Below are 26,114 nucleotides of genomic sequence, written 5' to 3'. Positions count from 1 at the left end.
AGTAATAGACAACTTTCCTTTTTCAACGTAACAAAAACAAATCCAAATTCACTTTCTCTGTTAATCCTTAATTTGCTATATATCAACCACTCAACTTGAAGCAGATAAATCTTTTACCAATCTTTTAATTACTTACACTGATAACCAAACAATCTCTTACATGTTTTCTTCTAAAATAGGCACAATTCTTTCACTTTCAAATTCCAACTTGAACTTACGATATTTCTTTCTAATTCAATACAACATTGTACTATTGCACATACTACACAACACAAGGATAGAAAGCTGTTTGACCCCTCCCATCGGATATTTTGGAAACCTATACACAGAAACAGAATGCAGCAGTTCTCAGACTTAATTAAATTCTACAAAACCTTCATCGCACAATTCATATGCCAGAACACCTTAGAAAAACCAATCATTGAGAATATTTTCCTCATCTTTGGGCTAACAGTATCAGATTCAACACACAAATTCAAAGTCTTCTCTTACTTCCATGGAAACATGATTCTCCTTTAGAGCTAAATATCCTTACTTTGTCGTGCATAGTACCAGAGCGGCCGTATATAGTCTATTCCACTAGGTTTACCTGTCCCCCACTGGGACAACCCAAAAACGCGGTACTCAGTGAAAGGAGGAGGGAGTCTTAAACTTCCCTCCGAATACCTCTGGATATATATATACTTCTATATATTCCTGAGTTACGTATCCTACCCAATCTTCGATCACCTCACCGCGCCTGATTCTAACAATGATCAGGAATTCAGGATATTTTGACTATAAAGAGAATTACATCACTGGTCAATCCGGGGTGTCCGTCCCTTATGAGGTACGGTTCGAGCACTGGGCTCCCAACGGAACTACACCTCTATGTGATTCCACCCAAAAATCACCCACCATCGGGGACAAACCTCAGATCCTCCTTGCAGCAACAAACACAGGAAAGCCACACCAAACGGTCAGTCTGGACAGTATAACTGCCAACTTACCGTGGTTGTTGTGGGGGATGATCAGTCCCAATTTTCCAGTGCCTGTGTCCGCTCTGAGGGTCCTTTGTCTTGTTGTCCTCCGGGGCGGCAGAGGCGTTCCTGGTTGGGGCCCCACGTTTTCGGGCGCCAAGCTGTTGAGGGAGGATCTAAAGTGATCCTTCACGGTTGACTCAGTGATTTCCAAATTAATCTAAAGGGCGTTGCCGGCAACTGAAAATGACCAGACGGAGACTCGTGCCTCTGTGTGGGGGATCGAGCAGATCTCTGTGCCCCTGTTTATTTTCTGACTTTTCATAGTCATAGAAATTATACTTCAACCAATCAGCATAAGAACACGTTCACAGTTCTTAACCTATAAGAATACAGGAAAAACTTAACCCATGAGGATACAGGAAAAATGGGAACTACAGATATGGTCATGTCTTTTTGGCATAGAAAAACATATTAACAGATGCCTCAGTCTTGTATAGCGATACCCCCACGAGTCTCTTATCTGGCTCACTTGAGTTAGAATACTCAAGGTCTTTATACCAATTATGAACCATAGACTAGCTGAATAACAAAATATTATCTTCGTGAGAAACAGGACAGTTAGTTCATAGCAGCTGTAACCTTCTACCTAAGTAAATAACAGAATTTATCTTTAACCAACAACAAAATGGAGTCAAAGCACAAAATGGAGAATCTTTCATAATTTGTTCCTTCACAGTATCAACTGCTGTGGGAGGAGTTGAGGTTTCCTCCGATACGTTGGTAGTTTCAGGCACCAGCCCTGTTTCTGGGTTCCCTGGGAGAGATTGGGAGTCCTTCCTCGTCTTCCATATCTACATTAATCACTGGTGCAGCCGGTGGGGGGGCTGGAGCCAATTGAACTGATTCAGGATCTCGAGACAAACATGGAAGCAACATATTCCTGTGCAATGTGCGGGTGGGAGTCCCCTCTTCTGTTTCGGGCTGGACCTCATAAACGGACCCCCGTTGCCGAGCCGCCGCTTCACTCGGTACGGCCTTTTCTCCCACCGGTACCTTAGTTTGTTGTGTGGGCGCTTTTCCCTCACTAAGAGAACAACCAAAGAAAAAGGGTAGCATGCATATTAAAGGGATCACCACAAAGATATATCCAAGAGTATAACAATTTTATTGAACCACATATAATGAACACTACACAGAACAATTAAAAACAATTAAAAATGCAAAAACATAGCAGCATAATACAGACCAGACCGATGATAAGGTCAAACCAAAGTGTCACCCTATAGACTACCTAAGAGGTAAAGAAATAAAGAAATAAGCAGTCCCCCCGTGGCTAGAAAAAGCCAAATCCAGGGCGTCCTATATCACCTGACAGAGTGTACCAGGTCTCCAAGGTAGAGTCCCCATGTAAGAGGTCAGGGCAATAGAAGATGGTGAAGTGAGAGGGTGACACCAGGCACAAGTGCCCAACGCGTATCGCCAGTAAACTGGCTTCCTCAGGGGCGATATCAGTAGTGTCCTTATTAGGTGGTTTAAATACCTTCTAAAGTGATTGGCAGAGTAGAGTCAGCTGGGATCAAGAGGGGTCCGGGCATAGTCCGCGTGGTGAGCCATAATCCCTGGACCGGAAGTAAACACAGAACTATATCAATAGTAAAAGAATAAAAACTGAAAATGTAGGTCCCTTAAAAAATAGTGAGGAAAGAATGGTTGTAGATGACGAGGAAAAAGCTAACATATTAAACACCTTCTTCTCCACAGTATTCATGGTGGAAAATGAAATGCTAGGTGAAATCCCAAGAAACAATGAAAACCCTATATTAACGGTCACCAATCTAACCCAAGAAGAGGTGCGAAACCGGCTAAATAAGATTAAAATAGATAAATCTCCGGGTCCGGATGGCATACACCCACGAGTAGTAAGAGAACTAAGTAATGTAATAGATAAACCATTATTTCTTATTTTTAGGGACTCTATAGCGACGGGGTCTGTTCCGCAGGACTGGCGCATAGCAAATGTGGTGCCAATATTCAAAAAGGGCTCTAAAAGTGAACCTGGAAATTATAGGCCAGTAAGTCTAACCTCTATTGTTGGTAAAATATTTGAAGGGTTTCTGAGGGATGTTATTCTGGATTATCTCAATGAGAATAACTGTTTAACTCCATACCAGCATGGGTTTATGAGAAATCGCTCCTGTCAAACCAATCTAATCAGTTTTTATGAAAAGGTAAGCTATAGGCTGGACCACGGTGAGTCATTGGACGTGGTATATCTCGATTTTTCCAAAGCGTTTGATACCGTGCCGCACAAGAGGTTGGTACACAAAATAAGAATGCTTGGTCTGGGGGAAAATGTGTGTAAATGGGTTAGTAGCTGGCTTAGTGATAGAAAGCAGAGGGTGGTTATAAATGGTATAGTCTCTAACTGGGTCGCTGTGACCAGTGGGGTACCGCTGGGGTCAGTATTGGGACCTGTTCTCTTCAACATATTCATTAATGATCTGGTAGAAGGTTTACACAGTAAAATATCGATATTTGCAGATGATACAAAACTATGTAAAGAAGTTAATACAAGAGAAGATAGTATTCTGCTACAGATGGATCTGGATAAGTTGGAAACTTGGGCTGAAAGGTGGCAGATGAGGTTTAACAATGATAAATGTAAGGTTATACACATGGGAAGAAGGAATCAATATCACCATTACACACTGAACGGGAAACCACTGGGTAAATCTGACAGGGAGAAGGACTTGGGGATCCTAGTTAATGATAAACTTACCTGGAGCAGCCAGTGCCAGGCAGCAGCTGCCAAGGCAAACAGGATCATGGGGTGCATTAAAAGAGGTCTGGATACACATGATGAGAGCATTATACTGCCTCTGTACAAATCCCTAGTTAGACCGCACATGGAGTACTGTGTCCAGTTTTGGGCACCGGTGCTCAGGAAGGATATAATGGAACTAGAGAGAGTACAAAGGAGGGCAACAAAATTAATAAAGGGGATGGGAGAACTACAATACCCAGATAGATTAGCGAAATTAGGATTATTTAGTCTAGAAAAAAGACGACTGAGGGGCGATCTAATAACCATGTATAAGTATATAAGGGGACAATACAAATATCTCGCTGAGGATCTGTTTATACCAAGGAAGGTGACGGGCACAAGGGGGAATTCTTTGCGTCTGGAGGAGAGAAGGTTTTTCCACCAACATAGAAGAGGATTCTTTACTGTTAGGGCAGTGAGAATCTGGAATTGCTTGCCTGAGGAGGAGGTGATGGCGAACTCAGTCGAGGGGTTCAAGAGAGGCCTGGATGTCTTCCTGGAGCAGAACAATATTGTATCATACAATTATTAGGTTCTGTAGGATGTAGATCTGGGGATTTATTATGATGGAATATAGGCTGAACTGGATGGACAAATGTCTTTTTTCGGCCTTACTAACTATGTTACTATGTTAGTATGTTACTATGTAACGCCGGCAGTTGCGCAATACAAGGAAGGGGTCAAGAGTTCCATTCCGGATTGCCCGCAGAAGGGCAGATGCGCACGTGCCAGATCGGCGCACGCGCAGTGCACCCACAGCGGGCGCATCGTAAATAATAGGCCCATCAGCCAAGAATACAGGCGCATGCGCAATGTGGTGTGTGGAGTCGCCATCCCTCGTCCCAAAGCGCCCGCCCAGGGCCCAGCGCGCACGCGTAATCAAGCGCACGCGCAGTCGGCCGAGGACAGGCACAAAGGAGACAGAGGGCCGGGGAAAAGATGAAAACTGATGGCGAATGTGAGGGAGGGGAAGAGAGGGATAAATATGTGTGTCAATATGTAAAACCGGGGCAATATAATAAATGGAACACCCGATACAAAAAGCGGCAAGTACACGCCTGCGCACTACGACAAATGAAGTCCGGGTCCCCTGCTCCAAGATGGCAGACCCGGGCACAGAGCGCACGCGCAAGCCAGCGCACGCGCCGTGGGCCCAAGACCGACACCGGGGACACAGGGAAACAAAAGGAGGGGAAAGAAAACAGGTATCAACCACGATCGATCAGATATAGGTGGCAGGAGGAACAGAACACTCAAGCAGCGGGAAATTGTGCATACAGATACGAGTACATATGATAGACTCAATCGGTTGGATAAAGATGGCAAGAGGAACAAGACACTGGTACAGCAGAAAATTATGCATACAAATAGGAGTACATATGATAAACTCAAAATAATAGCAATCCCGAGTGTCACATAGACCAAATAGGATCATAGATACAGATACATATTACCAGCACCTCAGGTAATGTTCTAATAGGGCTATGGAGAAAGAAATCCCCAGCTCAGTACGGAGCATTAGGTAACATGACATGCACTAAAAATATAATTGCTGCAGACACAGATAACTAGCTAAAGACATTTGAAGAAAACCATGGTTTTCAACGGATAGAAACTAGTTCATCCTGTGATGTGCTGCTGCAGTGCAGTATAGAGCAATCTCCACCAGGGGGTGCTGGCTAAGGAAAAGAGGTTGCACACACAGCACAGCAACACTGAACAACACAGGTGTCACAGGTAATGAAAGGGACATGAAACAAGCCAAGGTAATACACGGAGATAGCAGCGCGGTACAGAAGGGGCGAGCAGAGAATCGTCGGGGACAAGCAAGATGTCAGAACCTACCGGGAACGTGGTAACCAAAACGTGAGACAGAGACGGAGTCGGGGTACAGGCCAAAGGTCAGAACAAGTCATAAACGGGTGTAGGCAGTCAGAGGCAAACAGGAACACATTAACAGGGATCAGGTCAGGAGCTCAAACCTTGCAGCATGAACTATAGCTGACACTGGCCCAATGGCTACAGACGACTTAAATAGTTCAGCCAGCTCCAGGGTGAGGCAGAGAGGATTAACTCCCACATGACCAGTCCAGAGACAAGAGCTGAACATAATCTCAGAACTGGATCATGACACATCCGTGTTGAAATAACTAGAGCGGTAAAGTGATAAAACCTTAAAAAAAAAAAAAAAAAAAAAAGAATGGGAGGGGGGGGGGAAACGGGGAGGGAGGGGAAGAAAAGAAGAATTATACAAACATGATGCAAATATGTACTCAAACAACATATCACAATATGCTTTATAGTTGTTTATAATAGCCAGTGAAAAGTAGTTCCTCATTTAGTCCATGTGGAGTCAGAGTGTTTAAATTGTGGATCCATTTTGATTCACATCTTAGCAACCTCCGGACACCGTCGCCACCTCTGTAAAACACCCTCAAGTCCCATGACCTTTAGTCCCCTGGTCCGTCCACCGTGAAAGTCCAAGAAATGCGTGGCCACAGAAGAGATGCCCATACCCCTTTCGCGATCCCTAGAGGCCGTGGAGATATTAGAAAGATGTTGCTGTGTTCTTCTACGCAAATCCTGTGTAGTCTGTCCCACGTAAACTTTCGGGCAGTCGCAGATTAGGGCATAAACAAGCGAACGAGACTTGAAGTTGAAGAAGGCTTTTTTGGGGGTAATATGAAAGGGAGAGACAGTAAGCGAGAAGCCATCTTGCGCCACCATATACTGGCAAACATTACATCCGCCAGACGGAAAAGTCCCAAAAGTCCTGACTCCCCTGTTCAGTCTAGACGTAGGGCGTGTAAAGTGACTATGGCAAAGCATATCCTTCAAGTTCCTTGCCCGTCGGGCTATCAACTTGGGGGTCGCTGAAATATGCGGTATTAGTCTGGGTTCACTCAATAGAGTGCCCCAGCTACGGCCAAGAATCTTGTAGATGTCATTCCACTGGTTGTTAAAAGTGGTCACAATACCAAGTGGTGTATCCAACTTACGTGTGGGTCTCTGAAGTAGATCTGAACGTGGACTGGTCCAGGCAGGCCTTCTGATAAGCGGAAGAGATGATCTTCTTGGGGTAGCCCCGGTGCCTGAAACGATCTGTTAGTATCCCTGCTTCGTGCTGGAAATTAGACGTCAGGCTGCAATTTCTTTTCAAGCGCAAAAATTGGCCAGTTGGAATCCCATTTTTGAGGTGCCTAGGATGAAAACTTGAATAGTGTAACAAACTATTCGTCGCTGTTGGCTTACGATATAATGTTGTAGCCACACTTGAGTCAGTCAAGCTTACTTTGAGGTCCAGGAATTCCACCGAAGTATATGATATGTGCGATGTAAGCCTGATGTTAAGCGGATTATCATTCAGATCGGAGATGAACTGTTTGCAATCATCTTCGGTGCCTGTCCAAAACATCACAATGTCGTCGATAAAGCGAAGCCATTTCGGACATTTTTCCCTTAATACCTCATGCTTGTACACTACTGTCTCCTCCCACCATCCTAAAAACAAATTCACGTAAGAAGGCGCACACCGTGCCCCCATAGCGGTCCCCTTAACCTGCCTATAGAAGTTTCTATCAAAAACGAAATAGTTTTTGTCAAGGACAAAGAACAAAAGATCAAGAAGAAATTGATCATGTTCCCTGTCCCCTGTGGTGTTAGAATCTAGGAAAAAGGAGACCGCTTTCAAACCAACATCATGACTGATGTTGGTGTAAAGGGACTCGACATCCAGAGTAATCAGAATCGTGTCTGGTGGTAAACAGAGATTTTGAACAAGTTGAATAAGATGTGTCGAGTCCCTAAGATATGATGTAAGTTTCGTGGCCAGTGGTTGTAGAAAAAAGTCCAAGTATGTACACGGTTTTTCAAATAAACCATTAATGCCGGACACTATTGGCCTATCTGGGGGATTAATCAAAGATTTGTGCACCTTCGGAAGGAGGTAGAAGGTCGGCACAACTGGGAAATCCGTGGTGAGAAAGTCCACCTCTTTTTTACTCAAGATGAGCCGCTGCTTGTCCAATAAGTTGGTCCAATTTGCCCTTGAAAAAGTCCGTGGGGTCCGATGGGAGGAGTGAATAACAAGTGCGGTCCCCAAGTTGTCGTCCAGCCTCCTGTAAATAGAGGGAATAAGGCCACAGGACAATATTGCCCCCCTTGTCCGCTTCGCGAACAAGGAACTCTCTATTGTTCTGCAGGTCTCTAAGTGCCCTACGTTCACACAGATTAAGATTGTTATTTCTGTTACCATCAGTATGGAGGGCCTGGATCTCTCTACATGTTTGATTGAAGAATATCTGAACCGCCGGGAAAAGGCAGGGGTGGCCTGCGAAGGTAGCCTTCCACCAAAGTGTTTTCTCGTAGGCGCCATTTCATTTTCGTGGAGAAGATCCATAAGGTCTCTCAAGACCTGCTGCTCATCATTCGGAAGCTCATCTAAAGAAGAGGGGTGGTGGTATAAAAGCTTAAACGTTAGTTGGTGGCAGAATAGATAGACATCCTTGACCAGGGTAAATTTGTCCAAGATATTCATTGGAGCAAATGAGAGACCCTTCCCCAGAAAATGTTTTTCAACAGGGGTCAAAACATATGTAGATAAATTGATGATCTGTAGGTTACCTGAGTCCTCATGTGGATTCAATTGCTCCAGATCAAGCCGAGAGGCCCGGTCTATCATCTCCTGTAGTTGTACCTCGTTTCCCGTTTGTATGCCGGGGACGAGTTCTTGAACCCTCTGGTACGCTTTTTTGTTGTTGTTCCTCCTGGTCTTCCGTCTGCCCCGCCTGCAGCCCCTTCTAGATCGCTTGGATCCGACGATAAAAAATCGCTGTAAGATACTTCCAATCTAGTATGGGCGTTGGTATGGATGTTAGTCTCAGGGGGTGCAGCTCTTCTATTGCCCCTTATGACCCCATTTATAGGCCCGACCACTAGTGTAGTCGACCTTATCCCTATAAAATTTACGTCGTTTGCCTTCAGTGATATCATTTTCAAATTTATCAATGGTACTTTTTAGTTGTAGTTTAAAAGTAGCCACTGAGGATGTCTCAAAGGTGGCAAGTTGAATCTCCTTGTTCTTAATATCTTCCTTAAATTTAATCAAGAGAGCCTGATCATGGGCTATTAACATGTCCATTACTATGGATGAACATTTCATCAAACCAGCTTCCCAGGTATTTTGGAAGGAAGTATCTACCTCCCATGCAGGGAAGATTTGAACCTTAAGGCCACGGGGAACAAAACCCGTAACCTTATATTCTTCCAAGCTTCTTATGTTCCACCAAACCTTTGTAAGTGCTTTATGCATATTGGTCAATTCATTAGTAACTTTAGAGAAGCCACCATCATTACTCACTGATTCACTGGCAAAGCTGCCACCACTAACAAAAAGCCCCTGAGCCCTCTGGCTCCAAGCCGTTTCTCTAGTCTGCAGATCCATATGTACAAAGGACCCAGAAAATATATATAGACACAATAGATAGAAATAGAAAGCCGTGTGCCACACATATTCCTGTGCAATGTGCGGGTGGGAGTCCCCTCTTCTGTTTTGGGCTGGACCTCATAAACAGACCCCCGTTGCCGAGCCGCCGCTTCACTCGGTACGGCCTTTTCTCCCACCGGTACTCTAGCTTGTTGTGTGGGCGCTTTTCCCCCACTAAGACTCAGTCTCCAGGGCGCATGTGCCCCTGCTGTGTGCCACTAGGTATGTGAATGTATATGCCGCTACTGTGCATTATTGTTTGGGCAGTTACACACATAGATTTATGGATTTTTCCAGGGGTATTATGCTTTCTCTTACCGCCGTTATGTATGTGGTATGGTCTGTCACCTTTTAAGCTATGTCCTCTGTCATTTGATCTTTTGTATATTAATAAATAGTAATATTGCAATACTTTCCTTATTGTATTGGACCTTTTTGCACTGAATATCGTCTGTGGTGTCTCATTGAGAGATAAGTTCATCCTGTAGACTCATTGAGAAATAAGCGGATCCCATAGACTTAGTGAGAGATAAGCGGACCCTGTAGTCTCATTGAGAGATAAGCGGATCCCATAGTCTCATTGAGATAAGCGGATCCCATAGACTCATTGAGAGCTAAGCGGATCCCATAGACTCATTGAGAGATAAGCGGATCCCATAGACTCATTGAGAGATAAGCGGATCCCATAGTCTCATTGAGAGATAAGCGGATCCCATAGTCTCATTGAGAGATAAGCGGATCCTGTATGACATCCATTTTTTATGGATACATTACAGTTCTGTGGCATATTGAACTGTATGATTAATAACTGCTGATTATTAATAAGGATTGCATACGGATGAGAAAAACTCCTCCCGCTGTCTTGGATGACAATAGGACTGATTTTTTTTTTAAACACTAGTCTGAGCGAACCGTATAAAAGTGAAATACCTCGTCCATCCAACCCATTATCTAAATACGAACCCGCTGGTAATAATGTGTTAGAACATGCTGCCATATTAATGCCAAATCAACCACAGGACATGAGCACTGCAGGGCAGGAGGCACCTCACCACAAGTACGTGCACCCCAAAGTGATAAATGGATGTTTGCCTTTTTATTTTGCAGGGGCCGTATTAAACATTTGGACGTTGTGACCTTGTTACGCCGCATCCAACCGCCCTTGGGATTTGGAAAGCTATGCCCACACCGTGTGGCATGTAAGGTAGGCAGCTAGAATATACAGAGGGTATATATACATTACTAGCAGCGTATTTTAATAACTGCAAAAAAAGAAGACTAAGACCGAAATTTCTACGTTTTAAAAGCAAAAGGAGAAAAAAGGGGGCGATGAAAATGATGAGTTGGTGAGAAATAGAAAATATCACTGGGTTGCATTACATGGTTTCAACCAGCAGAGGTCAGCAGTGAGGAGACTACACGGATTATACAGCTCTATATTTTAGCATAGAAATAATAAAAGGAATTAGAAATGGTTTCCATTCTGGTTTTCACGGCCGCTTTTGTCCACAGGGTGCGGCCTCCCGGGGCTCGGCCAGCGGCAACATCGGTAGAATGAAATCATGCACTATTTGCATGCACACATCTGCTTGTGACTCACATATTTGCCTGTGGGGGGGTCCTGCATGCCTCTCACCAGCATCACATTAGGACGGAATATGAGCCCTGATTCAGACAACCTTTAAAAGACTATGCCCCTAGACGTCTGTGTCTTTGCAGCATGCAATATGGTCATTTTCTTTGCAAAAATCAACTGCTTCCATCTTTTTTTTAATTATGTACATTATGTTCTATTTTTGCAAAAGTAGCTCTCTGCATTAAATTAGCTGGAGTAATTTTAGCTAAACCTCTTCTTTGCGTTGACTACCAGCGGTTTACAGCAGCCTGTATTCCGCCTATGGTGCCGCAGAGACAGCCGATGGGATCATAGAGATGCCGTAACGATATGATTTGTTCCTGATGTCCCCTATCTGTTATTGGAAGACCCCCCACTCTTGGAGTGAATGATTTTGAATGTGGATATAATTATTCTATTGCTGTATATACACATTGCAGGTTTTTACCTGTATGTACCCGACCTGCCCTAATAGAGCGCCAATCACCAGGAGGAACACAAAGCGCCTCTTTGGAGGACCCATCATGACATGATCGGCATATGATAACTTTGTAATGCTTCCTTTCTCCTGCGGAGGCGCTGCAGGAGAATCGAACTCTTGCTGCCAGGTTCCCCTGCAGTGCACAGCTGATCATTAGAGGTCTCAGCGGCGGGACACCCTGTGATCATCTTAACATCTCAAAATTTGGATCCTCTGATGGCATCCATTGGGCACTTGCATGTTTTGCTTGACTTACTTGCTGCTACTAAACTCACGGGAATAGGTTTAAGCTGGATTTTTGGAGCTTTGGGTATTTCTGACATTTTTATTTTACTGACGGGTGTATTTCTTGTTTTTTTTCCTTACTATGTCCACAGAGACTGGTCGCGATGAACATGCCTCTAAATTCGGACGGTACTGTGACATTCAACGCTACTCTCTTTGCCCTGGTGCGGACGTCGCTAAAGATAAAAACTGAAGGTACATCTGTCCTTTATATGTCCGATGACAGAGATTTACACATTAGCCTGAAAAGAGCTAAATATTATTTAGGTATTGTTGTTAAAGGGGTTGCCTATAATGTGGGGGTGATCTGCGGCCGCTGCGGGGGGTGAAATGTCTGCCAGAATCTGAGCCGCTAGTACAGAGTGCCTCTCCGGTCCGGCGTCGGGCCCCTGAATGAAGTCCTTATACCTTAGACTTCTAGACAGGGGTTAGGTTCAAGAGACAAGCCCTTTCATGAAAAATACATTTAAAGGGGTGGTCCAATAAACCACATTTATCACCTATTTATAAGATAGATGATAAATATATAATCATGAGCTATAGATATATTATTAATATTAAGAGTGAAAAATCGGCTATGGAGGACATTAGATGAAGGGAGGGGGTGAATCTTAGGCCGCTATGCAGTGACTGATATAGCAGGACCCTTCTTGCTCCGGCAGATCTGACGACGCAGAAGTCGAGTCCTGAATAATGTGTAACACGGGCCGCACAACATGAAGCTCTGTGCAGTGTTTGGCCTAATTATATTTTTAGCAAGGCTTCCTATAATAATTATCTAGCTCTGTCTTTTTAGGGACTCTGGAAGCTGCCAACGAGGAGCTGAGAGCCGTCATTAAAAAAATCTGGAAAAGAACCAAACAGAAGATACTGGATGAAGTCATCCCTCCCCCGGAAGGTCAGGCCTATGTGTATAATACCGTACTGTATATACCGGGGTTCTATCACCTGGACCTATGTGCTATAAAGAAAAATGTCCTCTTTTTTTTTGTTTTTTGTTTTTTTTTCAGAGGAGGAAGTAACAGTGGGGAAATTTTATGCCACTTTCTTAATCCAAGATTACTTCCGGAAGTTTCGCCGTAGGAAGGAAAAGGGTCTTCTGGGAACAGAAAGTCTCCCAAGCAATTCAACCACGTTGCAGGTTAATAACAATCCTGCAATATCCAGATTGTAAAATAATGAAAGCAGCAGGACAAGATGGCCATCCTAGTTCATCGCTTCAGATGTATAATCTAAATGATTCCTACATTTTTTGAGTGGTCGATTCATTTTTTTAAAATAGTTTTAGAATTGACAGAGCGCAGTTTTTCAGCACAAAGAGCTCCAAATTCACTGCATAGACTTGAATTCTAACATATAGAACAAAAAAACAAGTGAAGTTCAAAATCACAATAAAATCTTGAAATTTTATTGATGTAAATTAGTTAAAATATTAGACAAATATATACATATCAATTACAGGGGAATAGCGAAACAGAGTGACAGCGGAGCAGATGATCACACTAATAACCCAGTGGTAACAGGTATACTGGAGTTACACTTTTGTTTAGGTGCATGGACAATAATCATAATCCATATGAACACAGTAAGATAAAGTGCTAGCTCATGTGGACCACAAAATGGTGATAGCCAGAAGCACAGAGCGTATCAAAAATCCAAATTATATGAAGTGACAGTACACAACATAGCTGGAGAAGAATGCTAAAGTGCCATTAGTGATCTTACAATATAGTTCTAAATGGAATATGCCATAATAATGCAGAGAGTCTCGGGAATGCAAAAAGTTTTTTGCCAAAATCTCGCTTGAAGAAGTGATTGCAAAACGTGCGTCGGGGCATGTTTTCTGAATGAGCAGCTCACATCCAGGTATAGCACACATGTGTTATTTGCTTGAACCTTTCCTGGGCACAATGTTTCACTCACCTAATTTCGGCTAAAAACTTTTTACACTTTTCACAATTCATGAAGAGATTAAAAGACTGAATATGGCTGCTCCACAGATGCCACAATTAAATGACTACTAATCGCTGAGCTACATCTGTATTTGAAACTTTGAACCACGGCAAGTGCCAGTGCAACATTTGGCTCATCCGCAAACATAAAATGGCACGCTCCAGTCTATATGATTGTTAATCTATATTGTGTGCCCTTCTTGTCTTTAAGGCTGGACTGAGAAGTCTACAGGATCTGGGATCAGAGATCCGGAGAGCGTTATCCTGTGAGCTAGAAGACGAAGACGACCTTTCTGCATTTAAAAGCCTGGGATGCCAGGTATGAGATCTGTGATAAGTAAGTGACATGTATCCGTGTGTCCTGCCCCCGAAGAAACTAGTAGTCACGTCTTCATTTTAGGTGGTAGAGGAGACAGCCTTATGCGAGGGTGCACCAGAGTTGGTCAAGGAACGTCCACTTTCTTCGTCCGTACTCTCCCTCACTAACTCGATTGGAGGACATGAAGAGGATGCTCCTGCCTCCCCCCAAAGACCATCTTTAGTCAATCGACCTGGTGAAGGCTCCAAAGACAGCCTATTAGTTCCTCCATCAACACCAACCGGTGGAACCAGTGCGAAGAAAAGGCATCTTAACACACGGAGGTGAGCTAATTATAGCTGACATAACCAAAGCTGCGATCCGTATGGCAACAAATGAGTTAACCGAGTCCCCTGACATTTATAGCAGCAAGTGTCAATTATCTCCACCTGCTGCTGTTTACCCCACACTGTAGAAAATCAGCACCGCTCATATAATAAGGACGTCATTTACCAACCACTGCGCTAATTGTTGTGTTCACCTTTGGATCGGAGTCATATAGACCCATATCCAACCTTTGCCCCCACCTGAAATCCCGAAATGAAATTTCGTATATTCATACCCCTCTATATCTATCATACATCCCTATAAACGTTGAAGGAGAAATTTAGCTTCCTTCTCCATTAATGATCCACTTCTTCACCTGCTTTCTAAACTCCGCATTCACTCTGAAAATCAGTTGAAGACTTATCTTGCTCAAGGAAAATATGGCTTGATAGCTCAAGTTGATGGATCAGATTGAAGCTGTCTATTAAAGTCTATGGAGGGGGAGCAGTGTAGAGTAGCACAGAAGAAGGGTGCCGATACTGCTTCTAGTAAGTGGTTATCTCACCCCAGAGATGGATTCACAGCTACACTGCTCAGTAATGTGGTATAATGTCCTCTATGCTGCTGCTCTTAAACAAGTACTGGATAGAGATAGGAGAGCAGGTGCCCTTAGGTCTGTGTGTGAAATGTATGGGAGATATCATAGTAGCTAGTCTTCACCCCCTAACTCGTTTGACAACCGAAAATTAGAGATAGGCGAGAAAACTGGTGAAAAAATTCAGGAGACAAGTCATATAATGAAAATCATATTCTGAGCATTATAATCTAACCCAAGGCAGGTGAAGGACATACAAAGTGCAAAACTATGGCTCCCACTTAAATACCATATATACCGTGTGTATAAATAAATAAATATATATATATATATATATATATATATATATATATATATATACACACACACACATATGTTATAAACTAGATGGTGGCCCGATTCTAATGCATCGGGTATTCTAGAATATGCATTTTTGTATGTATACAGCAGCCACATAGTATATATCACAGGCCATGTAGTATATAGGAGCCATGTAGTATATAGCAGACAAATACTACGTGGCCTGTGCTATATATTATGTGGCTGCTATATACATACATATTGTAGAATACCCAATGCGTTAATACAGGCCACGCAATATATAACAGTGGCCACGCAGTATGTAACACAGCCACATACTATATAACACAGCCCACGCAGTATATAGCAGCCACACAGTATATAACACAGGCGACGTAGTATTTAACACAGGCCACGCAGTATATAACATTGGCCACGTAATATATAGCACAGCCCACGCAGTGGATAGCAGTCACGTAGTATATAACACTGCCCACGCAGTATATAGCAGCCACGTAGTATATAACACTGCCCACGCAGTACATAACAGTGGCCATGTAATATATAGCACAGCCCACGCAGTATATAACACAGTCCACATAGTATATAACACTGCCTATGTAGTATATAGCAGCCATGCGGTAAAATAAAAAGTAGTTATATACTCACCCCCTAGGATTCACCGAAGCTCCGGCGACACGCGCGGCTGCCGCCATCTTTTGTTCCCAGGATGCATTGTGAAATTACCCAGATGACTTAGCGGTCTCGCGAGACCGCTAAGTCTTCTGGGTAATTTCGCAATGCATCGCCGGGAACGGAAGATGGCAGGCACGAGCGCATCGTCGGACGACGGAGGGTGAGAATAGCAGGTTTTTTGTTTTTTTATTATTTTTAACATTAGATCTTTTTACTATTGATGCTGCATAGGCAGCATCAATGGTAAAAAGTTGGGGACACAAAGGGTTAATAGCCGGCATTAACCCTGTATGAGCGGTGACTGGAGGTGAGTATGTGGGCGCCGGGCACTGACTGCGGGGAGTAAGGAGCGGCCATTTTCTTTCAGACAGTGCCCGTCGCTGATTGGTCGACCAATCAGCGACTTGCATTTCCATGACAGACAGAGGCCGCGACCAATGAATATCCGTGACAGACAGACAGAAGGACAGACAGAAAGAGGGAAGTGACCCTTAGACAATTATATAGTAGATATGTGTATATATGTGTGTATATATATATATATATATATATATATATATATATATATATATATATATATATATATATATATAAAAAAAAGCAGAAATGTATGCCAATGTTGTATCTGTCGTCCAGAATAACTTCCGTTTGTCTGTCTGTCCTTCTGTCAAGGTTATTCATTTGCTGATTGGTCTCGGCAGCTGCCTGTCATGGCTGCCGGGACCAATCAGTGACGGGCACAGTCCGATTAGTCCCTCCCCTACTCCCCTGCACCCACTGCCCGGCGCCCACTCCATAATCCCCTCCACTCACCGCTCACACAGGGTTAATGGCAACGGTAACGGCCCGCGGTGTAACGCACTCCGTTACCGCTGCTATTAACCCTGTGTGTCCCCAACTATTTACTATTGATGCTGCCTATGCAGCATCAATAGTAAAAATATGTCATGTTAAAAATAATAAAAAAAAAAACAAAAGACCTGCTATACTCACTATCTGCCGCCTTTTCCACTCCTCGGGACGCTCCCGGGACCGCTCCATTGCAAGCGGCAGCTTCCGGTCCCAGGGCTGGTGTGTGACAAGGACCTGCCGTGACGTCATGGTCATGTGATCGCGACGTCATCCCAGGTCCTGCTCACACCAGCCCTGGGACCGGAAGCTGCCGCTTGCAATGGAGCGATCCCGGGAGCGTCCCGAGGAGCGGGAAAGGCGGCGGATGGTAAGTATAGCAGGACTTCAACGGGCCTTCGGAAGGTGAGTATATGTTTATTTATTTTTGTTAAGTCTCTATACTACGTGGCTCTGTGCTGTATACTCCGTCGCTGTGCAATATACTATATGGCTAGGCAATATACTACGTGCCTGGGCAATATACTACATGACTGGGCAATATACTACGTGGTTGGGCAATATACTACGTGACTGGGCAATATACTATGTGGCTGGGCAATATACTATGTGGCTGGGCAATATACCGGTACTACGTGACTGGGCAATATACTACGTCACTGGGCAATATACTACGTGGCTGGGCAATATACTACGTGGCTGGGCAATATACTACATAGCTGGGCAATATACTACGTGGCTCTGTGCTGAATACTACGTAGCTGTGCAATATACTACGTGGCTGGGCAATATACTACGTGACTGGGCAATATACTATGTGGCTGGGCAATATACTACGTGACTGGGCAATATACTATGTGGCTGGGTAATATACTACGTGACTGGGCAATATACTACGTGACCGGGCAATATACTATGTGGCTGGACAATAAACTCCGTCGCTGTGCAATATACTACGTGGCTGGGCAATATACTACGTGACTGGCAATATACTATGTGGCTGGGCAGTATACTACTTCACTGAGCAATATACTACGTGGCTGGGCAATATACTATGTGACTGGGCAATATACTATGTGGCTGGGCAATATACTACGTCGCTGGGCAATATACTACGTGACTAGGCAATATACTACGTGGCTGTGCAATATACTACATGACTGGGCAATATACTATGTGACTTGCCAATATACTACGTGACTGGGCAATATACTACGTGACTGGGCAATATACTACGTGACTGGCAATATACTATGTGGCTGGGCAGTATACTACTTCACTGAGCAATATACTACGTGGCTGGGCAATATACTACATGACTGGGCAATATACTATGTGGCTGGGTAATATACTACGTGGCTGGGCAATATACTACGTGGCTGGGCAATATACTACGTGACTGGGCAATATACTACGTGACTGGGCAATATACTACGTGACTGGGCAATATACTACGTGGCTGGGCAATATACTATGTGACTGGGCAATATACTACGTGGCTGGGCAATATACTATGTGGCTGGGCAATATACTATGTGACTGGGCAATATACTACGTGACTGGGCAATATACTACGTGGCTGGGCAATATACTATGTGGCTGGGCAATATACTACGTGGGCTGTGCAATATACTACGTGGACATGCATATTCTAGAACAGGGGTGTCAAACTGCATTCCTCGAGGGCTGCAAACAGGTCATGTTTTCAGGATTTCCTTGTACTGCACAGGTGATAATTTAATCATATACACACATAATGATTGCAGCACCTTGTGCAATGCTAAGGAAATCTTGAAAACACGCATGGTTTGCGGCCCTTGAGGAATGCAGTTTGACACCCCTGTTCTAGAATACCCGATGCGTTAGAATCGGGCCACCATCTAGTATATATATATATCTAATATATAATTGCCTAGAATACTACTTCCTGCAATTTGTGCCAACTTCCTGTCCGGAGCTAATGTCCGGAGCTAATGTCCGGAGCTAATGTCCGGAGCTAATGTCCGGAGCTAATGTCCGGAGATAAGTGACGTCAACAGTGTCCAGTGTCTGATTGGTTGCCGCCTGCTGCGAGCGACCAATCAGAAACGTGCCGTACTGTGACACACTCCGCCCGCCATTTTGGTGTGATTTTTGAATTTTTACCTCACAGCAAGTTTCTACTGCGTGGAGGCGGGCCCAGTGACGTTGCTCTTCAAGCTCCTGCCGAATTTCGTCAAAAAAATGATAATACCATTTACCAAAACTATATATATTTAGTTGTGAAGTGGTTCAGTGACATTTTCACACCAATTTTGAACTTTTGTTTGGTGTTTTCTCCATATACTGCCTATTATTCACTGACTGTTATACTGAGAGACTGCCGTTTATTAACCTCTTCTTTGCCACATTGGGTATATTGCTCCATTATTTGCCACATAAGGACATTGTCCATTATTGCCCAGCAATTTCTTAAATAACAAGAATTGTCAAGAGCTGGTAAGTGCAGCCATTTTTTGTTCTTTTTTACTATTATTTATTAATTGTATTATTCTTACATTTGAATAAATAAAGTATATATGGATTCTAGACTCCCGATTCTTTAGAATCGGGCTGCCATCTAGTATATATATAAAAGTATAATCAGAAATGTATGTGAATGTTTTATCTAGAAGAAGCTCAGACGCAAACTTCCTACCACCCACTGTGCTTGAGCAAGAAGAGACCGCTACGGAAGATGAGCAGAGATCTAGGATGTCCTCACCTGTGTATCCCCTGAGCAATGAGACGGAGAGGTAAGACGCGTAGAGTATGTACCTGCGATATCACAATATAAGGTGCTGTAAACGGGCCCAATTCATCACTTGCAGGTTTTTTTTTTAGGGGAAATATTTGGTGTTTGTTTATAGTTATTTGCACTAAATTCTTCAAAATAAAGCATGGTGTTCACGAATTTTGAGCAAAATAAAAAATGCTACTGATTTTAAATTTTAAAGTTTGAATGGAACCTGTCAGCTCTCCGATCTCTCCCTAGATGCACATAAAATCACTCCAAGAAGGGACATTTGAGAAACCATTTAGCAATTGATGATGAATCAGCCCAAAACATGTGGAAATCCCCCAAATCCTGCAAAGAAAGACAAACTTAAAAAACAGGCAAACACACAAACAAAACTATAATAAAAAGTGCAAATTAAAAGACAAACGTGTACATGAAAAACATCTATAACCTAGAAATAAAAAACACAAATGCAACAATGAATCAGGCCTTATATATTTCAATGATGCGTATGTATACGGAATGTATTGAAAGTGATCCTGGTTATCCCTGTAGGTTTTACCTGATTGCTGGGGTTCCTGGAAATGTTGCACCTTATCATTGAAGGATGCGTAAAAGATATAAATCTAGATCAGTTTATCTATACACTCCTATATACTGTCAGTAGACTTATTATATTCCCAGTATCGGTAAGTGTCAGCCCCTTCAATGCTGTCTTGGGAGAGATCATTTCAACAACTAAGTACAAGAGTTACTAAACGTTAAACTTTTTTTTTTCATTTCAATTATTGCATGTGGTTTGTGAATTTTGCTCAAAAATTAATTTTTACTTTTTTTTTTCTTTTATCTATTTTTGTGACTTGTTTAGTAGAAAGAGCCACAAATTCAGCTACAATTTTGCAAGATTTGTTCAAAAATTTTAGACATATATAAAATTACTCTGGGGTGGGTGAAAGAGGCGGAACTGGAGCACATTTATACCCCCTAAAAATTAGCGACTTTTTAAAACGTTAAATTGGCTGAAAACATCTGGAAACCGCCCAAATCCCTGCTCACGGTGGCAAATAAAAACAAAACAAAACCAGGAGAACGCATATATAAAATAGACTTAAAAAAAGGAAGCAAATGGAAAACAGCTGAAAAACAGCAAAATATATATAAAAAAAGTCGGAAATGCCATAATGAATAGAGCCTATATTTCTCTTATTTATATAGGAATCAAAAATTGGAGGATTCTTTAAGGCTTTCGTTGTCTCCAGAAGAAAGGATAAACTTCTCATCCACACCGACAGCACCTTCTGCAGCGTCCAGGGCTAATGGCACTGTAGATGGCAGAGTACCCCCTCGCCGACGACTTTTGCCCCCTACCCCAGGTTTGCAAACTCCTTCTGCATAAATAGAACCAGAACGGTTTGTCTTAAGGGGGTAGTTATCCTCCATGGTCCTCCACAGTCTCTGTGTGCACTTCTCGAGCGATCACGAGCTGCACTCACAGCCATTCACTAGCCTCATTGGTGGTACTAGCTTGGACGGCACATGACTACTGAGGCGTGAGATCGGCTACAGCCCTCTAGGACAGTAAACAGGGGCCATCGGTGCATTGGCGCTAGAGAACCAGCTGTTTTTAAATAATCGCTTACATAACTTTTGCATTTTTTGATCATAGGTAACAAATCCTCATTCAGCATCCAGTGCCTGAAAAGACAAGGAAGCTGCGATGATATCCCAATCCCAGGAACGTACCACCAAAATGCACCGCCGTGCCGAACCAGGGTGAGTAGAGTTTGCTTCCTTCACATTTTACGTTCTTGATCATTTCACCATCATTATATTGTCATCTCCTACAGGTTTATGGAAGTTCAGATTCCTGGCAAAGAAACAATTATCCACCAAGTGGTACACACTCCTGGGCCAATCCGCCCAAACGTGGTCGCCTCCTCTATGCTCCACTTATTTTGGTGGAGGAAGACAGCAGCCTGCCTACGATCCCCTACACGCACTGGTATAGAGAAGAAGAGGGCAAGGCACCGTACTGCACCTACACCCAGCTGCGTGTGCCCGGGCAGAGGCTGAAGGAAAAGAGAGGCAGCGCTGACAGCCTAGTGGAGGCAGTGAGTAGTCATGGGTTTACGTCTTTTAAAGACCACTTATTGCTGTCACTAACACTGCATTCACACTGCATTTGCAGCATACGTTTGCTAAATGCACCAGTAACCCTCCCAACTTATAGATAACCTATCTACAAGACATCGTTCAACCAATAAAGGCAAAAAAAAAAAGTCATTTTACCTTCCGGTAGGGTAGGTCAGAAATAGTCAGTGTTAGAGATGAGCAAAAAGATTTGCAGGACCATGTCCTGGCGTCTACATCTCTACTCCGTGGCACCAGATCAGGGTCACTCTGATTGTCTTTGTCCGGCACTCTAATGCCGGGATCCTGTGTACCTTTGGCGTTCACAAAACCCCTTGAAATACATTTTTACATTGTGTGAGACATAGTGACATCGAGAGAGATATGTAAAAACCTGAGGCACCCAGTTGAGTGCTGGACAAGGACGATTGCAGGACCCATGGAGCAACAACATAGGCGCCAGTTGAGACGGGGACCAACCAATCCATGGAAGACCAGCATAGATGCCAGTATACCCATTTTTGGTTATATAAATACATAGTGGCCTTCTCTATGCGATGCAGTTAACCATATATGATGTGATGTACATACAGTAGATGGGTTTCTAAATGTGCCGAGAAGCTCCGAGCTCATAGCCCCCCATTCATCTGTTTGAGTCCAACAGAGAATCCTTTTGGCCTACACTAAGCTTATATATGGTGGTATACCTTTTTTAGACACTGTATATCCTCATTTTATGCTGTTTTTTTTTTAACATGGGGCCACTACAGCGGCAAATGTCTTAGGTATCCATTGAAGGTATACATGCGTAAGTCCCCGTGATGTATATGTAATAGTATGCAGGCACTGAGTGTGTCACCACGGAACAGACAGACCAACAGTTGAGGGGTTTAATAACAGGAATCAGGTTCTCCTAGCAGGGAGGAAGCAGTGGAATATAACTAGCAATAAAACAGTGCAAAAATATGGGAGTCAAACAGTGTAACAGAATTAAGCAGGATTTCTTGAGAAAAAGAACACTTATCAGTCTGATGAGGACTTGCTTGAAGGGTCGTCTTCTCCAACGTAGGCACTGAGAAACAGCGGCACTTGTCGTTCCTCTGTTGTCCGTGGGCTGAGTAGTCTCTAGGAGTCCGCTGCCTGGGGTTTCGGGAGTTAATGTGATATGCACAGGCTCTGAGTCTTTAACTTTTACAGCACACCCTATCCCGGGAAAACGATGGTTAGTCTATTATTAAGTCTCCCACCAGGAATCAAGGGCTCTGCACTGATACCGTGGGTACCAGGGGTCACAGTCTCTGTACCGATACCGTGGGTACCAATGGGTCACAGTCTCTGCACGGGCCAATGTCTCTGCACGGGTCTCAAAGCGCCCCTCTCCAGTCACAGCAGAGTCCGCTTTCATGTACTAACAAGATGCAGTCTTTCTGGGCAAACTCTCTGTATTTGTCCTCTGACCGGGAGCTCTCTCTCTCTCTCCCGGAGCGGAGCTGCACCCCTGCTCTGACCGCTGCTCACGCTGCTCTGCTCCTTGCGCGCGCGCCTTTCCCGCTCTCTGCCCGGCTTCCTTCCTGTCCCAGTCTCTAAGTCTGCCCCCTGGGGAACCGGTAGCACAGCTCAATGGTTCCAGGCACAGAGCTGAGAAGGTAACCGCCCCCGGACTCTTCTTGTGCTTCACCTCCTTACATTTACCGCCAATGTTCCCTGAGTGCATCCTAAGGCTGGGATGACACGATATACCACCGCAAATAAGAATATATGACGGTGCCAAGAATATTTTACATATTTGCACTTTTTTTTTTTCTTCCATAGGTTTTGATATCGGAAGGTCTGGGCCTTTACGCGCGAGATCCCAAGTTTGTCGCTTTTGCTAAACGTGAGATTGCAGACGCTTGTCACATGACCATCGATGAGATGGAGAGCGCCGCAAGCGACCTTCTCAGCCAGAGTCGAAAAAACAGCTGGAGCGGAGGAAAACCCAATGGAGATGACACGATAGGACAAGGACTGTTCTACAGCGATGAGGAATCGGTGCACTGCAGGGACGAGGAGGAGCTGAGGGACGAGATGGCGTGCGTGTCCTCCTTCTGAGACTCTATTCCTTCTGAGAGGGAAATTAGCCAAAGCAACTATATTATCAGCAGATGCTACACCCAACATGGACGCCTGACCGTCGTGGTGCTTTCTACATAAACAAAGAATAAGGCAATAAAAACTCTGTAAATGTAGAAGGAAAGAGAGCGAACATGGTCCGAGGCCGCAGATAGCCTCTTGTTAGGATATACTGTATATCATCCACAGGGCTAACCTTACCGGCCATTTACAAAAGTATATGCCACAAATACTCCTCTGTTTCATTTCTTTTTTTTTTTTTTTTAGCAAAAACTAAGGAATTTATGCATAGGTTTTGCACATAAACGTTGTACTGGCCTCTTATGAACAATGCACCTATGACAACTCTTCTGTAACCTCGAGGACCATCTCTGTCAATGTTCACATGCTAAAAATAGATAGTAAAAGGTTATTCTCCATTTTCATAGATGGGTATTTTCATATAGTGCTTGGAAATATAAGCAATTTTGACATGTACTGCGTATTAAAATTTTCAACCGTTCTCGAAATATTGATGCTTTTTCTTTGCTTGCAGCTCGTTGCCTTGGAAACCGACCACCGCTGCTAGACAGCAGAAGCTGCACAGAGCTTGCAAGCGCTTTTGAAATGTTTTGAAGTTGGTCAGGATCAGTGGGAGCGCGTTGTTACCTCCTAATCCCGGCCAGCTTCAGGTGCAGTGCTTACAAGATAGATAGCAGTGGTGGTCGGTCTCCTAGGAAACAAGCTGCAATGAAATGAAAAGTGTTAAGAACTCAAGCAATAAAATTGCAAAAGTGATTGTTTTTACAAACACTATCCAACAATATCCATCTATAAAAATGCAGCCTTTAAGTTAAGGTGGCCCAGACACATTAGATGCCTATCAGCTAAACCTGCCAGTCTGTATAGGGGTCTCCGTATTGGGGGATACGGATCGGTCTGTTGGATTTTAACTACCCCATACTTTTGTTCTTGAGTATATAAGCTACCACTAGAGGTGTCTAGGACAGGTTTAACCCTGCTGTTCTGTTGGTCAAAAATGACCGACTTTGAACTTCAATATTCTTTAAAATATTCAAGATGCGGCTCTGAAACCCGTGGCCGACCGACCCATCCTCATTTAAGTCAATCAACCACAAGTTTCAGAACCGCATCTTGAACACCCCAAAAAATACCAAAGTTCAAAATAGGTCTCCCCAGACCGAACAGAACAGCAGGGTTAAAAGGGTTGTCCAGGGAAAATCAGCTATCTATCCATAGGACACCCAGTGATCGGCAGAATGGGGCACGTTTATCCTCATTAGAATGGGGCGGCAGTGCGCATTCTTTGCCTGTGGGGGGTGCTGATCGCTTTTTCTGACCCCTAGTGATCAGGCCCCCACCAATCAGTAAAGTATCGCCTATCCTGTGCTTACAGTAGATGATAACTTGTTTGCTTGGAAAGAGTTGTCATGGGGAAACTAACCTACATCCTGTGTAAACACCAATTACTGCTGAATTTGGTGATTTTTTGGGGGTTCTTTTAAGATCATGCATTGGTAACTAAATGCCCCTGCACATTTATATCCATGAAGTTGGTGGAAACTTGTCCTGGTCTTCCAAGAATTGTATTTGGTAAGGATCCAAAAGGGCTGATATGCAGGAGTTAGATTTTTTATTTTCCTTTTTATTTGCAGTCATACAGCAAACATATAGGTAAATGGGAATGTGGGCCTAGCGGTCAGTACGTGCCCTGATAGATGGAGGGCAGATAGGAAGCTATTTTGTGTTTTGGGGGGGAAAGTTCAGCTATATTTATTACATTTCACTTTCAGGATTAGTGACGCTTTCCTTACAGGGTTTAGGTTGCGTCCAAGCTTTCTGTTTGCTGTAATGTCGCCAAGATAAACAGAAGAAATATTTAACACTGTCAGATTTTATGAAGACGTAAAAGAAAGAAAAGTCTTATCTGTTTTTTTTTTTTTTTTACCTTTTTGCGTGTAAATAGGGATTTTCACTTGAAAAAAAATAAATTAATTTTTTTCTTTTCATTAATTAGGCTGCAGCTTTTTTTTCTTACTAAAACATTAAAAAATTAGATTTTTTTTCTGTATTGACTTTGCAGTGGATCCACAAGTAATTTAAAAGCCAGAGGAACATCTGCAACCAATCCATGACAGACCCATAACATGAATTTACATGCCTTATCTGTAGCATTTTTGATAGGTGTGAACAAAGCCTAAGTATAAGGTACATAGGAGGTGTACTTATATGCAACAAATCTTTCTTTTGTTTATTTGGTAACTTTCTAAATAGATGTCATTAGAATTCTTTTTACCATTTTGGTGCTGCAGAATGTCTGTAAGTGCTCAATATAGCTGAGGGATTTGCAAAAATGTTACAAATCAGAACCCTTGGTTTCTCTGCTCATTGCCTCCCTTCTCTCAGTGTTAGAGATAGCAAGGAAGAGGTTTTACATAGATTTCC

At 43.3% G+C, this 26,114-nt stretch overlaps 1 protein-coding gene across 1 annotated transcript in view; it reads left to right on the top strand.

Annotated features, from left to right (window-relative positions):
- CACNA1F (calcium voltage-gated channel subunit alpha1 F) overlaps positions 1 to 25,552 on the top strand; it is a 191,664-nt gene extending 166,112 nt beyond the window's left edge. The window contains exons 38-48 of the mRNA XM_069748245.1: positions 10,379 to 10,475; positions 11,745 to 11,847; positions 12,449 to 12,550; positions 12,663 to 12,793; positions 13,816 to 13,923; positions 14,005 to 14,246; positions 19,321 to 19,443; positions 20,643 to 20,800; positions 21,094 to 21,209; positions 21,275 to 21,538; positions 23,370 to 25,552. Coding sequence (XP_069604346.1) covers positions 10,379 to 10,475; positions 11,745 to 11,847; positions 12,449 to 12,550; positions 12,663 to 12,793; positions 13,816 to 13,923; positions 14,005 to 14,246; positions 19,321 to 19,443; positions 20,643 to 20,800; positions 21,094 to 21,209; positions 21,275 to 21,538; positions 23,370 to 23,648 — 1,723 coding nt within the window. The 3' untranslated portion in view covers positions 23,649 to 25,552. The remainder of the gene's footprint in view (positions 1 to 10,378; positions 10,476 to 11,744; positions 11,848 to 12,448; positions 12,551 to 12,662; positions 12,794 to 13,815; positions 13,924 to 14,004; positions 14,247 to 19,320; positions 19,444 to 20,642; positions 20,801 to 21,093; positions 21,210 to 21,274; positions 21,539 to 23,369) is intronic.
- The last annotated feature ends 562 nt before the right edge of the window (positions 25,553 to 26,114 follow it).

The sequence above is a fragment of the Ranitomeya imitator genome, chromosome 2, assembly GCF_032444005.1.
Source record: "Ranitomeya imitator isolate aRanImi1 chromosome 2, aRanImi1.pri, whole genome shotgun sequence".
Lineage (NCBI taxonomy): Eukaryota > Metazoa > Chordata > Amphibia > Anura > Dendrobatidae > Ranitomeya > Ranitomeya imitator.
Note: the sequence above shows the minus strand (reverse complement) of the source record. Positions and strands in the feature narration are given on the sequence as shown.